General features: G+C 40.3%; 1 protein-coding gene across 2 annotated transcripts; it reads left to right on the forward strand.

Annotated features, from left to right (window-relative positions):
• The first annotated feature begins 3,238 nt into the window (after positions 1–3,238).
• Positions 3,239–16,681, forward strand: calcoco1a (calcium binding and coiled-coil domain 1a). Of its 2 annotated transcripts, none has more exons than XM_017415178.3 (15): positions 3,239–3,412; positions 5,296–5,461; positions 5,570–5,672; positions 6,760–6,962; positions 7,121–7,333; positions 7,522–7,670; positions 7,749–7,818; positions 7,914–8,069; positions 9,776–10,030; positions 10,176–10,301; positions 10,512–10,607; positions 11,326–11,413; positions 11,622–11,869; positions 12,136–12,227; positions 13,884–16,681. In XM_017415178.3, the coding sequence occupies exons 2-15, from the start codon at positions 5,330–5,332 to the stop codon at positions 13,909–13,911; spliced, it is 1,959 nt and encodes a 652-aa protein (XP_017270667.1). In that variant the 5' UTR covers positions 3,239–3,412; positions 5,296–5,329; the 3' UTR covers positions 13,912–16,681. The 2 variants fall into 2 exon arrangements, with proteins under 2 accessions (XP_017270667.1, XP_017270668.1); XM_017415179.3 differs by having other exon boundaries at positions 3,240–3,383.
• Positions 16,682–16,985: the final 304 nt, after the last annotated feature.

Genomic DNA, 16,985 nt, shown 5'->3' on the forward strand with positions numbered 1-16,985 from the left:
GCTAAGCAGATGGGGCAGCTTGGCCGTGCATACTAAATACCACCCCCACCCCCCCCTTCCCCCCCAACCACCACCTCCACCACTCTTTCATCTATCTCCACCCTCCCAACATTTTGCCCTCCTTCCAGGCACTCTGTTCTGCTGCTCCTTTCTTTTGTTTTCCACCCATCTAACACTTTTTCTACACCATAATTGACGTCACTATTTTCAGAGTTATTGTCGTTATTTAAAATCAAAACTGCTCGTGTTGTTTTGAATAATAGCTTTATGGGGGGAAAAAAATTGTTCCAGACTTGTTTTCTAGACTTTTTTTTCCAACACTACACACATTAATTTAGTGTGATGAGAAGATAAATTGTTTTCTGACATAAATCTTTTATGCTCCTCTCCTGGATGCTGACAACTCTAACAGTTTACTTGCCTATACACAACAGAAGGTCATAATCCCATTTGAGGTTTCCTTGGCAACTGATTACTGCTGAAGGCAAGTTGCAATTTATGACTACTGACACATACCTGCCATTCCCTTTAAATGAGACATGTGGTACGCTATATTCAGACAAACCACCTCAGGTAATAAAACTGCAGTAGCACTAAGGGGCTGTTCCGTTTTTCTTATGTTTAGAGGAATTCCAAGCCAAACTACTAGGAGGCATCAGATGACGGGGAATACATTAGTATGGAGTTGTTCTACAACCAATAAACAAACAAAGTGTTTGGAACAGTTGTACTCAGCCAAATGTGTCGATGCGCATATATTAGTCCGACTCGTCTCAGAGATAAAACCTTTGAGCGTGCGTGCATGTGTGTGTGTGGAGTCTGAGGGTCGAGGTTACAACAATCAAAGGAGCCGTAACAGCAGCCAGTCGGGTCAAGATCAAGCAGTTTCATGGACAATCCACCTCCAAGTCTATCCTCTGGTGAAGCGCCACGTTTTTACAGCGTCTTCTACTTCCCTCCAACAGTGACGTCTGAAAGTTAGGGGCTATCTCTGAGCTGCACGCTCACAACAAAAGGACAACAAACCAACAAACAATTGGCTGAGGAGGAACAAAGCCAACAGCACTGGGAATATATGATTATCATAAATCTTTAACAGCAGTGCATTACTGATTTGTCACAATGACTCAAGTCAAGATTTTAAAAAATAAATAAAACAAAGCACCCATTTTGAATATCATTGAAGCCACACAACTGTAATAATTTCAAATGAATAAGACTTTTAAGGCACTTGTAAACAATGGTGACTGTATAAGATATTCATTGCAGTTCAACCTGTTTAATCAGCCGACTGAAAGAGGAAACCCTACTTCCCTCACCACTTTGCTCGCACAGGCTCAGCGCACTATTAATCCACTTAAACGCAATTTATAGGGTCTCAACATCGACTGTCCTTCGGCATAAAATTACATGAAGCATCCTTATAGTGTTGTCAAAAGACTAAATTAGGCAAACTGAGCTCACTAATTGAGGGGGGGAATAAAGTACCCTGTGTCTGCACTGACTCATCAATAAGCAGGGATAAACGAGTAGGTTATGGGCAACATTATAACATCAATAACTACAATAATAAAGAATTGGCATGATTCAAGCCATGATCACCTTAAACCCGAAAGTCGACCTTTAATTTAATCTTCTGCTATATAGCGTCTTAATTTTCAGTGGCTGCAGGAAGCCAACTTTTCTCTCTTATAATCACAAAGCCAATAGGCAAATAAGTGGTTTATTTTAAATCAATGTCTCATTTCAAGACAGAGTCTAGACCATTATTAGTATCTAATCTAATTTTATTATTGTGACCTGGAAAGTTGCCTATTTTGCCAGTCAATTGTTTTTTGTTTTGTTTTGTTTTTTCTGCATTATCTGCTAAATAAGTTATTGCGAAGCTAAGGAGAATAGGTTTATTATTATTATTTCAGAATTTACACTGCAGCTCTGAATCTTCTAAAAATGATTTTAAGCCCAAATAATTGTGTACTAAATTCAGTTTACCAGACTTTTGGATGGACTGAAAAGTGTTTGCAGCCCATACTATGTGTTAGAGGCTTTAACAGATAAGATCTGCGTCTAAAAAACTGAAGGTAAAGCACTGAATTTTCAAAAATGGTGTACTGCCATCTGCTGTTCAGCTCCACAACATCATCACGGTCTTGATGTTTTGTTTTTTTTTTTTCTTTCCTCCACTTGCAAACCACCACATGGGGTGCTGAGATGACTGCCATCCAAAAAGTGGGATTATTGAGTTATGTGGAAAATCTGTCTAGATTAAACTCAGATTCCCCAACAAATCTGAGACATTGACTGTCATTTACAGAAATGCTCTGAATTCACTTTGAAAGGGTAACACAATGAATACTTTACAGAGGTAAACAAAAACAGCAGGTAAGAATTAAAAGCCTAGCACTCCTTGAGGGAATGCATGTCACTCGCTGCACTATTAACATAGACTGTATAAACTAAGATGATTTTAGCAAAACATTCTTATGTTGAGAAACTACAGAGTTTTAGACATTCTGGTTAAACTTTAAAGATAAGGTAATGCAAAATTTCATGCAATTTTGGAAAATATTGTGCTCAAAGTATGAAACTCTCGGCTACTACCACATCAAATTTTAGCTTAATATCTGTAAAACTGACTGAGTTATAGTTGATTTTGTGTTGGCTAACATCAGTTAGCTGTGGCAGTCATCTTAAATTGAGTTGACTCCAAATGATAATCACATGTAGATGTACATCCATTGATTATTTCCTGAAACTTTCATTACAATTTGTCCAGTGGTTCATAAGATATTTTGTTAACAGACAGACACAGGAACACGGGCAGAAATATTCATGAAATGATATAGACTGAGGCCTAATCCCAAAGTACTGACAGTCATTAAGAGCGAACAGGTAACTGCGTGCGTGACACAGAAGGTGCAAACATTACTGATATTTATGCGTCTCAGAAAAGCGTAAATAAGCCTAATTCCGATACTGCTCTGCTATTGGTTGGTTTCCCTCACCACAAACCTTTTCATTGGAGGATTGTCGACGCGACAAACGACGCTTGTTGAGAAGAGAAGCATCATGTTACACGCAGCGGTCCTCTTCCACCCCGTCTTCATCCTGGGGATTGTAGTCCTTGCTGCGATGTTTCAGCAGACGTACAGCTGCGTGGTGAACAACAACTCCCAGAGTTCCGCGGTGGGCTTGAAAGCTGTCGTGCTTGTGTTTTGCTTTGGGTTTTTTTTTTTGTTATTGTTTCGTGTTACTTGGAGGAGCTAAGCCAGAAGAGGATACCCTTTGCTGTCCGGGACGTTTTCTTTTCGGTTTTCTTTCTGTATTTAGAGCTTTTAAGTCACACACAGAAGCATCGTTTCTAGAGAGCGAGTATTTTAAAGGTATGAGACACTTCGGAGAAGACTAAAAGGTAACGTGCGCAGATATATTTTTTGTAGTTTAAACAAAAGCCTGCATTGTTCCGTTTTATTATTCGCGCTCGCGAGACCTTAACTAATCAGAGAATGATGAAAAACGCAACCTGTACATATTTAAGTTTCTACAGTGGCTGACATCACATGTTACTTTGAATAAACTTGTCTCGACGCGCGTGGCTCTATGTTTATTCGACATGTGCGACTGCTGTAGGCCCCTGTATGGCAAGCAGTTGTACCATATAATGACTCCACAGTCCAATCTCTAGTCACTCTTTTAGATATCAGCAGTATAGCATTCCTCTTAATCAAAGTAGATTTTTACTGGTCAGATGTTAAATTGAAGTTTGAGTTTCAAAATCTCCAAGTTCCTTTTGTTTAGAAAACTTTTTTTTAAATCCTTAAAAGTTTTAGGCGGCCATTTTAACAATGGCTAAAATGTATCTGCCCCATAGATGTCCATATTTTAATCCATGATTTGTGCAGTCCTTACACGCCTTCGCCAACCAGGCCCACACATCAGAGTTCAAAGTATATTTATTTTATTTATCTAAGACTTAGAATTAATAATGGAACACAAAGGTGAGATGGTATTTTGAATCTAAATTGCAAAACGGAGCAGCCAAGTCTATTTCGAAATTAGAAGTTTGTTGAAAATGCAGAAACCGGACCAACGCAATGCTCAAAAATTGATTCAAGAACCAAAACTACAAATAAATGCAAAATATGCCCGTACATTGCAGAAAGACCAGCTAGGCAACGACCTCCTGTCCTCTATCCTCACCTGTGCACCACCACATACATGTTCATTTTAACTGTTTTGTTTCTGGTATTAACAATGTTCATTCTAGGCAGGAAAAATACATTTGTGGATTTCTGGAGCTGAAATCCCTATAGAAGGCGAAAAGTGGTGTTTATTGTAGGAATGATGTTTAATATATCTGAAGTGTTGATTGAGAATAGTAAGAATGACATTCTGAAGGGTTTCAATGTTCTTTTTTCTTCAGAACAGTTTAGTTTTAGATATCCACTTTTAAGAGCCTGTTTATTATATGATAAACTGGCTTGCCCTAGTATGTTGTGGCTTGTAATATGAGCCCTCAAAAAGCTGCTGTGAATATTTCACTCTGATCTGTGATTATCAACTGTACGTGTAAACTACATTTATCTCTCCCACAGAGCTAAGTTTATGGTGCTTTAGTAAAATGGAAAACATTACACCTCTGTGATATAAAGTTTTATAGCACCCAAATGATTAGAAGTATAGAAAGTCATATTAAATCTGTAATTAAAGCACATGGGAAGTTTCTTTTCACTTTGTTTCTCCCTTGTGTGCCCTGTAATCCGCTAGTCATCAGCTGCACTGTCATTGTTCGCTTGTATTTTATTGAGAAAACAGTTTGGGGTTTTTTTGCCATTATCTCAGTTGGAACATCTGATCTATGCGGGAAGTCCCATCCGACACGGTGCTAAATTAATAATGCTTCGTCTAAGCGGACAGCTGCAGCCAGGGATTTCAAAATACGTTTCATGCTGGACATCCCGGACACCTTGCACTGCATGTGATGAAGCACAATGATTTCAACAATGGCCAAAATAGCCACAGAGACAAACATGTAAAATGCCATGTCACTCAAAGCCCATCGTGTCAAAGAGGTTTAAGCTCCTGTGTCCTTTCCTCAAGTGTACTCTCAGTCAGGGTGTCTTCTTACACCGAATAAATATTCACAGACTCCTGGTTCGCTCGTGTTTGCGCACCAGCTGTCACCTTTTACCCACTTCACTGTCAGCTCAGCTAACCAAACATGTCTGTTTGTATCTTTACCTTGTAATAAATATTCTTTCATTTATTTCCTTTCTCTCTCTCTATCTCTCTTAGGAACACTACAGCCTGGCTTTTGTTTTTCGTTGCCATGGACAAGGTTTGGCTAGTGGAGTTTAGAAACGTGGGTTGCACTTACTTCCCCCAGAGCAGAGTGGATTGTCACTACACAATAAGCCAACAGCACAGCTGGAGCAGCAGTGACTGGATTGGACTCTTCAAGGTATTGTTACCCCAACAACTGTCACAAAAAAAAAAAAAAAAAAAAAACATTTCAATGCAAGATTTATCTATCTACAAGATAATGATGTATGCATATTTTCTTCCTCAGGTGGGATGGACGTCAGCAAAGGACTATGAAACATTTGTTTGGGCCTTGGCCCCAGCTGACTATGAGGAGGGCACAGATGTCAACTGCTGTGTGCAGTTCCAGGGTACTTATAACAATGTTTCTGTCCCACGGTTTCACAAAACCTCTGATAGTGCATAAATAGCACATAAATGAATGGCTCTGCTGTTTACAAGCAGCTCATGTGCAGAGTGTGGGAAGATGTTTGCTATTTCTATCTGAAAGAAGAAAGAAAACATCATGTGCACAAGACAAATATCCAGTCTAGCCTGCTCTCTAGCACAGAACATCTCTGTCATAGTTGGAATTGATTTCTGCTGTAAACGGGGTGTTGAGTAACGACGATGACAAAGGCAGCGGCTCAAAGCCGGCAGTGCTGGCTGCTGCTGCTCGCTGGAGAATACAGTGTTCACTTTGTCCCGTGTGTCAGGGGTGGGGGGGCACCTGATAAGCCTGGTTCTCTGTACGGGGCACACGTGAAGCACGCGTGGCATTGGCTCGAGGCTGAGCGATAAATCCCCGACTTTAACATACTGTCAGGCCCATTTCTTGTGAGAAGATTAGGCGAAGAAGGTCAGAAAGAGTGCTGGTAGCTGCTTATCAGCAGAGGTTAAAATAGAAGGTCGCCTCTTTGGTGGTCTTAGCTGATGCTTGTAGCTTTGGTTAAACTTTGGGTACATGAGGTTTGTCCACCCTGTTCCCATTTTTGCTCCTAACATGTGTTGTAAACCAGAAATTCCTCCATAAACACAAGACTACCACCTGTGTATAGATAGTGTAACTGCAAGTTATCTTATTTAATCTTATTTAATAAAATGGTTTAGATCACAGAGCAAAATGCAGGATCTATAACATTATCAGTTCCTGTGCTCTGCAAAGGTGAATAAAATCAAAGCAGGGAATCAGTGTGGGGGGTTAAACAAGATTAAATAAAAGAAAATCAGCTAAAAGCCCGTGTTAATGTTATTTCCTTAACAATTAGTGACAACAGAAGTTCATTAAATGTTCATTGCATATATCTTAATAGTTTGTAAGTGAATGAAAACATCCATAACATGATGTCGATGTTAATCTGTTTTTATAGTTTTTCACTTCTAAAAAGCGATTTAGTGATTTTGTTCCTGTGTGGCTCTGTTAATTGTTTTTGATCTAACTTTTTATTTTGTTTTCAGCCTCCTACCTGCCCAAGCCCAGCTCCCAAGAATATGAGTTTGTGTATGTTGACGGTAAAGGAGAGGTGTGCTCCCGGAGCTCCACATTCACTTTCTGTGCACCAAAGCCTCTTGAAGATCTGGTGACCCTTGAGGAAGCGTCCCATGGTGAGGATGAAGGTACAGACATGCTGTTGGTAGTACCCAGGGCTGAGCTGCTGCAGGTGAGCATTAACAATAAATACACCTGATGAGTTACTGGGTCAGTGTGCTTTCAGTGTTGCATAAATAATGAGTGTTTGGGGAAAACACACGGATTGAGAAACGCGTGTCGGTGATTTTTGTTCTCACACAGAGACTTGTTTTTCCTGTCTCCTGTCAGAGTCGGCTGCAAGAGTGTCTGCAGGAGCGCGCCAAGCTGTTGCACGAGCAGGAAGTGGCAAAAAGGCAAAAGGAGGAAGAGAGAGAGGAGTACAAAAGGGCAAAGGAGGCATGGGACAGGCAGCGCAGAGGGCTGGAGCGTGATGTCACCAGGCTGAAGGAAGAGCTGACACAGAGTCGAGAGAAAATTGAGGAAATAGAGAGGAAGCAGAAGGTGATAGATGACGCTTGAGTTGGAGTGTTTTCCATGCTTTGCTCTTATTGTCCCAAAGTTTCTGCTTCGACATTGTTTCCCCATGTTTTTCAACAGTGGGGAAAATTGTTAGGCTATTGCATTAGATCAGCTTGCTCTTACTGACCCTGGTAAAATTTGATTAAAAAACATCATCTCTGTTATGTCAGGAGGAGCAGACTTTAGGAGAATCACTTGCCCAGGAGAAGACTGCTTTAATGAATGCCAAGGAGGCGAGTGAAGCGCGAATAAGAGAGCTGGAGGAGGACATCAGAACTCTAACACAGAGAGCTGTGGAAAGAGAGACCGAGTTCGAGAGGTTTGACTGTTTTTTTCCTTGATCTTTATAAGGGTCGTGAATAGTTTTGATTGTCCATAACCAAAGGATTTTGTGCAGGATAAAGGAAAGAGCCAAAAGGGCTGTGGCCTTGAGAAAAGAAGAGGAGAGTGAACGAAAGATCCTGAAGGTAATTTTTATCATAAAGCTTGTGTTTACTTAAGGTTTCTCCTACGTTTCCTTGTTTAATTTTTTTCCTTTTGGGCTGTTATGTCTGTCTCTTAGACTAAGCTGGAGCAGACAGAAGCCGAGCTCAGGAGTCTGGCGAAGGAGTTTCAGAGTCTTAGGAACTCTCTTGCACAGAGAGACACCAGCGTCCTGCAGCTGCAGAACAGCATCACCACCCTCACACAGAAACTCACCACTGCCCACAGGAAGGAGGTCAGACTTTTCTTTGAACTGTACACGTTGTACAAGCACAGATCCAGCTACATGTGTAAATGTGTGACTCACATCTATCGCGGTAAGACGCGTGATCTCAGGTTTTCAAGTTGATAGTAGGATTTATTCTGATTTAGGCTGGCCTAAGGGAGACTTTTTTTTCAGAAATATGCTATCTTGTGTAGTTCAAAGTAAGAGCTAATTGTTAGTTTATCTTAAAAGTTACTGAAAAATAATATTTGTTTCTGGTTTTTCTTATTTGAATTTGTTCTTGTCTAGACAAGAAATGTATAGCGCATCACTTACCGCAGCGATTTATTGCAGTGGTTTCCAATTTTTTCTTGCAGCCCACAAAATAACAATGCCAGAGACTTGTGACTATGACTAACCTTGGTTGAAGTATGTAAACATACCTTTTAGGCCACCTAACAAGGGCACAATGATAACAAACAGACTATTTTTCATCTATTTTCAACTAAACCTTTAATCTATTTATCTTTAATCTCAATTATGGCAAAGAAATGTTATGAGCAAACATTAATATATTTAAATTTGTTTCCAAAAAATTATCTCAAGACCCCAAACTTGGTGTTTTGTAACTCATGGTGTGGTCCCAACCCCAACTTTGAGAATCCCTGTTTTGTTGATTTGCTGTACAGATGGAGAGTAAGGATGGCGGGGCTTTAATTGTACTCGGACTGACAAACAAGTCTTTGTACACACAGAGACATAACACACACACACACACACTCCATGATTGTGAAATATTTGGGTGTAACATTTCTGTTGCACACTGAGCTGTTTTTACAGCTAATTGTGTTTTTTACCGAATTTAAAAATAGACTTTCAAAGGCAGAAACAAGTTTGTACAGGCAGTGGACTGATGCAGTTTTGATTAAAATAGCATTTCGCCGCATACATAATTTGTTTTTACAATAAGCACATGCAGCACCCTAAATGAAATCTGTTCAAACAGGAGTACAGAGGGGAAAAAACAATCAAACAGGAAGCTACAAGGCAGATGTGAAAGCAGATTTACACACCAACTAGTAAAATGCTTTGAGAAGAACTAAAGTTCCATTTACCAACATCCATCCAGCCATTTATTTTCTTTACCCGCTTTTCTATTCTGGGTGGTAGGAAGCTGGTGCCGATATCCAGCAGTCACTGTGCGAGAGGCAGGGGACACCCTGGACGGGTCACAAGTCCCATTTACTAACAGTTACACATAATTAGGAAATGAACCACATGGGTTGGACTTTGTCATTTTTGTAAAAGAGGACAAACAATAAATACCTCAGCTGTGATGAACTCAAGCTGATTCAGGGTGAAAGACAAAACTCCAGGTAGAAGAAGTACAAAATTTTAGATTGTCAAAGAACAAGCTGATGTGCTCAGATTGACCAAACACAGAGATTTAGGTTATTTTCCTATCCAATGGTATGTCTCGGACATTTCGGTTTTCTGTCACGTTAAAAACAGAAACAGCTGCAAACATCCTGACACATCATCTCTGGACATAAAGATCCAACATCAAGGTGGTTGATAGTTTTAATAGAAAGAAAAGTTATCAGGAATATATTACCAATTAACAAAGTACTGCTAAAAGAGCAGTCTGAGAATAAGGGTGCACTTTTTTCCTTAGTTGGTGATAAGAGGCAAAACGTGACCTACAGCAACAAGCTTTCTTACTGCTTTATCAACAGGCGGAGAGTGAAGCTTCGCTGAAGGAGATGCGGAGCCTGCGGGAGCGTCTGCACATGAGCGAGCGCACCGCAGAGGGCTTAAAGCGAGATCTCAGCGTCATGGTGGCTCAGAGAGATCACGGGCAGGCCGAACAGCACCAGGCTCAGCTCCAGGCCGCCCGGCTCGCCATTCAACTCGCAGATGTCAGTATGACCCTGAGAAAGGACAGCGCCCACTGGGAGGAGGAGAGAGAAAATCTGCAGCGCTCTGCTGAGGTAATGTGTTGTTCCAGAATATTAAATCTGGAGAAGTTAGGAACCTGACTCGAGTTGGGATATTACCTCACCACAACCTCACCGCCTTAGGTGGTTATGTTCTTGGCAGAGAAAGTGTTTTATAGTGTTTCTGTCGCTCTGACAGATGGACCACAAGCGCTTGGAGAAACTCAACGCAGAAATTCAGAGGATGGAAGAAAAACTGCAGGAGGAAAGGATGGAGAGAGTGAAGCAGGAGGTTGAGCTTGGAAGAGAAAAAGACTGCAATAGGGTAAGAAAGTGTACTTTTTTTCCCCTCCTCTTTATGTGACAGATGCTTTGTGCCAAAATAAAAAAGTGCACTCAGACTTGATAGAAACAACAGTCACAAACTGGTGGGGAATATGTGATGAATTTATACCCCATTGCTCACTTTATTTATAAAATGGTTTTGATTTTTTTTTTTATTTCTCTGTATTTTTAAAAAATATCTGGCCTGCAGGTTCAACTGAGTGAAACCAGGAGGGAGCTTCAAGAGCTGAAAGCCAGTCTGAGGGTGGCCCAGAAAGAGAAGGAGCTGCTGCAAGCAGAGAAACGGGTCAGAAACAGTTCTGCTGCATTTTCAATCTGTTCTGATAGTCGTCTGGTCTAAAAGGAGAAAGCTTTCGTGTTACATGACATATTTTTAGCAGTCGGCATGTTTTATTTGTAGCGGTTTGCTAATGGGTCGAGGAATCAACCTTAACTTTTCTTGTTTTGTTTTTTTACATTATGATTTTAAAGAAATTCCTACGGCTAAAACTTACTGTTACAACAACAGGTTTACTGGTACTGTGAATATCCCAGGTGTTGGGAATCTTCTCTCTGTTGTTACCCTCTTGTTATTGCGCAGTATAAATTGTTTATAGTGCAATATAAAATGGTGGATTTCGGGGCAGTCAGCGCTGGGGCTGTTAATGTGCCTGGAGAGTTTTTGTTGGCTAACCAGTTTCACATTTGCCAGATGCAGACAGACTCGAAAATCAGTGTTTTTGAAATCGGCGTCCAGCCTCATGTCGACATTAGTCATAGAATGGCAGGCAATCGGTAGCTCGTAAAAACCAATAAAACAAAGATTCAAATATTTAGTGTACAGTGACAGTAGTATTAATGCAACACCAAATGTTGTATTTTTGTATTTGCTGTCGAACATCTTTATGTGACTTTTGGTTTGAAAGGTGTCAGATATCATAAGGGTTATAACGGTGATAGCTGCTGAAGTCATGATCAAAGTCCTGCCCCGGTTTGTGATGTGATCCGTGTAATTTCTCCTGCAGGAATTGATGGAGTACATCTGTCAGCTGGAGCAGAAGATAGGAACAGTGACCACTGCCAGGTGGGACGCAGCGCCGATTGCCTCCACAGGTGAATTGAGCTGCACATCAATCTACTGGACGCCCCGCAGATGTGAACAATAAAAGTGTTATCTGCTATCACTCAGGAGCGGCACTAAATACTGTTCAGTGTGGGCTGCGTTGCGTGCGACAAGAGCAGTGAAAGAAGAAAAGTGACCCTCCCTTCCCCCTCATTGTTTTTTTGTTTTTTTTCTTTCCTTAACCAATCTTTCTGGCAGGAGGTCCTGACCCTGCCGTGTCTGACTCCGAGGACGAAAGTCCCGAGGTGTTACAGATCCTCCACTCCCCAAGAACCCTGGGACACTACAGCCTGTGCGAGCAGGGCCAGCCGGACTCCTTACTCCTGTCGACCCCTCCTCCCTCACCGAGAGACATGGACAGGAGCGCAGTGGTCATCAACCAGCCTGCCCCGCTGTCCCTGCCACACCAGGCCGCAGCCAACACTCTGGCACACAGCTCCGATTCGGTGAGACGCGCTATCTGAGCCACTCATTGTCGCCACGGTTTAATTATATGTGACACTGAAAATGAGCTACGGCTTCCCGCTGATAGCAGTGCACACCAGTTAAACACGGGCAGCGGGTCGTTTGATATGGACATTATCTCATGGAGGCAATTAGGTCGCTAGTTGGCAACTTATTAGACTGTAATTGCTGCTGTAGAGATATGAGTTAAATGTCTGTGTGTGTGTGTTTGTGTGTGTGTGTGTGTGTGTTTTATTCTGCTATGTAGGAGGAGGAATCTGATCCAGTTCAGTGTGGAAGGAAAAGCTCCGGAGAGGAAATGGCACTTTTGTTGCCAGAGTACAAGGACACTGTTCTCAGGTATGAACTCCCACAGGAAGTGCCCAGACTCTTGAACAATCACACCCACTCAGGAGGCGTGCTTTTATGTGTCTAATGAGAACAAATGCAGAATTAGATGTCCATCAATGGATTAACGTTCAGGTTTTTATTGTTTTATCTGTTGTACATTAGACTGAATTATTCACATTAAGAAGTAAAACCTTACAGAGGTTAAAACTAGCTTCAAAATGACAACAATAAAAGTTTTAGTACACATCAGTGCAGAAGTCTTAAATGGCAATTATTGTTCATTTCTCTGTACTTTTTACTTGTGCTACCTAAAGTATACTTTCCCAACCTGAGTAGGATTTCCATTGCAGGAATGTTACCTTAAAAGCATTTAGGCTCAGCTGTATTAGTACTTTTACTGATGTAAAGAAGTTTGTTTAACCACTACTTTTTATTTCATGAACTCAAGAAACTATTTTCTATCACAGCAGATATAACCGTTTCATAAACTGCAAGTTTTGTAGCCTCTAAAAGGCAGAAATAGTGACTTTCTGACATTCAGAATAGGGTTGCACAAAATTTATTGTCACTGCAATTTCAATATGCACAGTTTGAATATTGCAAAGGATTGCTTTGACTGTTGTAAATCATGGGCCGTGATATTCCAAATGCTTTGCATTCATGCATTCTGTGCTAAACCACGGAATGTGTACTGAGCACCATAATGATGGAAGAGGAAAAGAGTAGAAAAAAAAAGGTTTTCTGTAGTTGATATCATTATATCAATATCATCAATGTTTAACAGGAGTATTACAAATGCATGTTTTTATAAAATTGGGCAATCTGTTGAAGAATATTCCCCTCAAGAAAGACTTACAGGATTACTAAACATGTAGCGATAGGATGATTGGAACTATTTGAGCCCAGGAGAATTTTTTTTGTTCAAAAACAGATTTGAATTACCAACTGGGTGAGGGATAAAAAACAAGCTTGCAGATATTTTTCTGTCACGCTATCTGGTTTTAAACTTCAGCAACCTGTCATACTTTAAGAGCGCATGACTTGATTTGTGTCTGGAGTCTAACTCTGCAAAGTAATTAGTGAACCAACTCGCTTAATAAATGTAGCGGAGTAAGAATTATGATGGATTTCCCTGAGATTTACCAGATAAGCACATTAAACATCATCGCATTGAAACATGCATTAATGATAATTTAAAAAGCGAACTAAGCCGCGGTAGCTGACTAAATGTACTTTGTTACTTTGCTTCTCTGGCCTCTCAGAGAAATGATCTCCCCCAGAATTCAGAGCGTGCAAATGCACACGGACATATGCAAGCCATTATTTACGGTGACAGGGGGGGAGCTATGGCTAGAAGATGGAAGTTTTGAATATGTGGTCATAAAAGAAGTTGAGTCAGGGTGAAGCGGGGGAGACTGTTCGAGACAGAGTTGAGGCATTGGGGGGGTGGGGGTACGATGGGAGGACAAGGGGACAGACAATTTGACAGCAAGCTGTAGCAATGATTTACCTGAGGGGTGTACCGCAGTCACGGGCCAATTTTCAGCATCGTTAAGGCTCTCGTTCTCCCACTCGCCCGCTCTTTCAGCCTCCTTATTCAGCCAGAATGTGTGTCTCTTCAGATTTTAACACACACAGTCACACACACCTTGTGTCTTCCTCCAGTGATCTGGCTGACACTTCGCTATGGTGACGAGAGATCGTCCATACACGGCCACAACAACAACAGGAAAGGACTTTGGTGGAGTTTGTTTCCAGTTCTGCCGGACTAACAAGCACATAAACCCGATGTTAATATGCAATTACTTTCTATCTGATGCCAGCCTCTTGTTCTTTCCTCTCTAGACTGTTGTGTTGTTGCCTTGATTGTTTTGACAGTGCTGGCAGGTCATGTTTATGACTTACAGAAGACTGTTGCTCACTTTGCGGTGGCGCGTTTTGTTTTTTTCTCGGCATGGGCTCCGGTGTTTTAGAGTCGGCACGTTGTAGCAGAATGTTTTTTTGTTGAATCATTGCTTTGTCGAGAGCTTTACGACGGATGCAGTGTCGTTTTTATGGCAGTTGTGATTAGGAGTCACGACAGGCACTGTAATTATGATGTTTTGTGCAGGCCTGGCTCTACAGAAAATCGTAGCAAAACCCTAATCCAGCATTAAATCCTCACTTTTCACGGCAGCATAAAGAAACACAAAATATCGAGTCATGCTAAAAATATGTTCTATTAAAGCAGGCCTATGATATCCTGTTTCTCCTCCATTTACTCAAAACAAAAATCTGATTAGCACTTTCTTGCTTACAATAACAGCTGATTGTCATGCAGATGCAGTTAAAGGGGACTTAATGAAGCAAAGACTTTGCTTTTAAATAGGTAAGCTTTTTGAGCTAATTAAAATCAATTAAGACAGATGTCACATGCAGTTTTCTACATCAGCAGAAACATATTATTATTATAAAACTGATGCTTGGAATCTTTCCAGATCAGCTGCAGTTTTGTGTTTGTTAATGAACCACGATGTTGCTTTTAATAATCGTTAAAATGATCTTCATGTTCATTTGCATATTTAGCTTCAGCCTTCATTACAGTTTATTATATACAGAAATCTTAAGTCACACTCATGCAGTTTTCAAATTTGTGCCTAAAATAGTAAACTCAAAGTAGGAAAAAAGAAATCATCTTTAGATATTCTGACACAGCTTTTAGGTGTTTGTTTTTTTCCTCCTGGAACTATACTGCGCAGTAAAAAAAAAATTGTTGCCTACCTTTAAATCAATACTGTATGCATTTTTATGGTTTTTCTATTTATAATTAACTTGACTTATGCTGCAAGTAAACTATATTCAGGTTTAGTTTTTAGTTTGTGCAATGTAGCATCCTAAATTTTCCATCCAAGGTGAAGATGATTAGCTATAAACACTCTGACGCTCAGTTTCTCCTGCTGTTTTTTGCACCCTGTTTTTACTGTAGAAAAGTTTTTTAGATAAAACCTTGATACTCAGTTGTGTGGTTTCCTAATTTTTCTAACTAAAAAACTGTGCTGTAGTGACTCATGTTTCATGTATGTTTTTTATGGATGTGTTTGCCTTCTGCTTTCAAATGCTCACATGAAATCTGTGTTTGGGAATAATCGTAGCAAATTATCGGTGCAAAACAAAGGGAACGAAACCAGCTGGTTCAGTCGGATGAAAAGATATACAAAAGATTTTAAAATTAGAAAAGTAAAAATCTGCCTATATTCTTGTTTCTTTTGTTGTTAAACCTACATTTTTTGTTCTGAATACATAAAAGGGTTAAAGATTTAAAGATGTGCTGTCTTTTCCAGATGAAAGGACACTAAATATATTCTACTAATTGTATTTGTGCGTAAACCTTCTGCTTCAAAAGCAGTGCTTCTGATCTTCTGAAGTAGGATGTTTTTGTAAGGTTATAGACTAATATCTTACCTGCTGCAGGTAGCTTTTTGAACAACTCAGTTTGGGGAAACAGAGTTTAGTTCTGACAAGTTTGATGAGCTAACAGCTAGTCAGAACGGTGAAAACCAAAAATTAATTGCTGCTTTCTCTGAACAACAAAAAAATAAACTCCCTATTTTATAAACCTTTCACAGTTATTCTTTTAAAAAATAAAACATTCCTTCCAAAGTGCTTCAGGCTGCATCACAAGTGCTACAGCCTGCTACTACTGCCACTATTTGCACTGGCAAATAACCTGTAACATGTAAATAACTGGGTAGTACAAAATGGACTGTGATGTAAAGGTTTGTAAAATAGTGTTTACGTGAACGTGTATTAGATTTTTTTTTTTAGATTGGAGCTGTTTTAAGACTCACACGAACAATTAGCTCATCAAGCTGGTCAGAGTTAACTATTGGTGGGTTCTGTTTACACTCTGAAATCTAAATTTCCAATTTCCAAGTCATAAATATCAACTGGACTCACGAATGAAACTATGTAGTAATCTGTTTATTTTTATTTTTATTGGTTTGTCTCATAAAATCAGTTGCACACATAGTTCTGTCTAACCCCTATTAGGCAACGTGTTGTTTTAGTGTTTAATATCAGAAAACATACAAAACTAGATTATCAGCTTGTATTGCTAATATTAGCTTGCCTGGTCACTGAGCACAACAATTAGCAAATCCTGCTGGTTTTTTTTGTTTGTTTTTATTGGAACTGGAACATTCGAAGCGCTAACCACAACAGGTAGGACATTAATTGTTCATAACCTTCCCACAGAACCCTACTTCAAAAGATCTCATCCATCCTTTAAGGGTTTTTTTTATTTTTTTCCTGTTTGAGTCCACTGAGAGATCTCTCTGTCACACTGCAGCAGAGCTCCAGTTATGGTTTGTTATGTTTGTGAAGTCTTTTGTGTGTGTGTGAAGGTTATCCCATGTGTTTTCCTTTCTGTCATGTAACGGAGTTTTGGGTGTGGCTCAGCATAATAAAAGTATTCATCAATAGGGCTAATGTGTTCGAGGGTCTTTCGTTCTAGCCAAGGAATATGACAATATTTCATCCTCTCATGACATTTCTCTCATAATTAACTTTCCAATTTCTTTGCCCACACTCATACAGCCTTTTACCTTCTGGCTCGTTGCCTGTTTTGTATACATTGCTAATTCTGGAGTTTTTGCTCAACTCACCTTTGGCCCCTCGTCATGGCTGGCCTCGTCGTCATCTTCATCCCTGTGCCTTCTCCCTCCTGTGGCAGTGTCCTGCCCTATCTTTGAAGCTCTCCTCCCCCCCCAAGCCCCCCCCCGCGACACC

The sequence above is a fragment of the Kryptolebias marmoratus genome, linkage group LG8, assembly GCF_001649575.2.
Source record: "Kryptolebias marmoratus isolate JLee-2015 linkage group LG8, ASM164957v2, whole genome shotgun sequence".
NCBI classification, from domain to species: Eukaryota; Metazoa; Chordata; class Actinopteri; order Cyprinodontiformes; family Rivulidae; genus Kryptolebias; species Kryptolebias marmoratus.

Coding starts and splice junctions, on each gene's coding strand:
- calcoco1a (XM_017415178.3), top strand. CDS start 5,330: ATGGACAAGGTTTGGCTAGTGGAGTTTAGAAACGTGGGTTGCACTTAC. Junction 8,070..9,775: donor CCACTGCCCACAGGAAGGAG/GTCAGACTTTTC, acceptor CTTTATCAACAG/GCGGAGAGTGAAGCTTCGCT. Junction 10,302..10,511: donor GAGAAAAAGACTGCAATAGG/GTAAGAAAGTGT, acceptor TCTGGCCTGCAG/GTTCAACTGAGTGAAACCAG.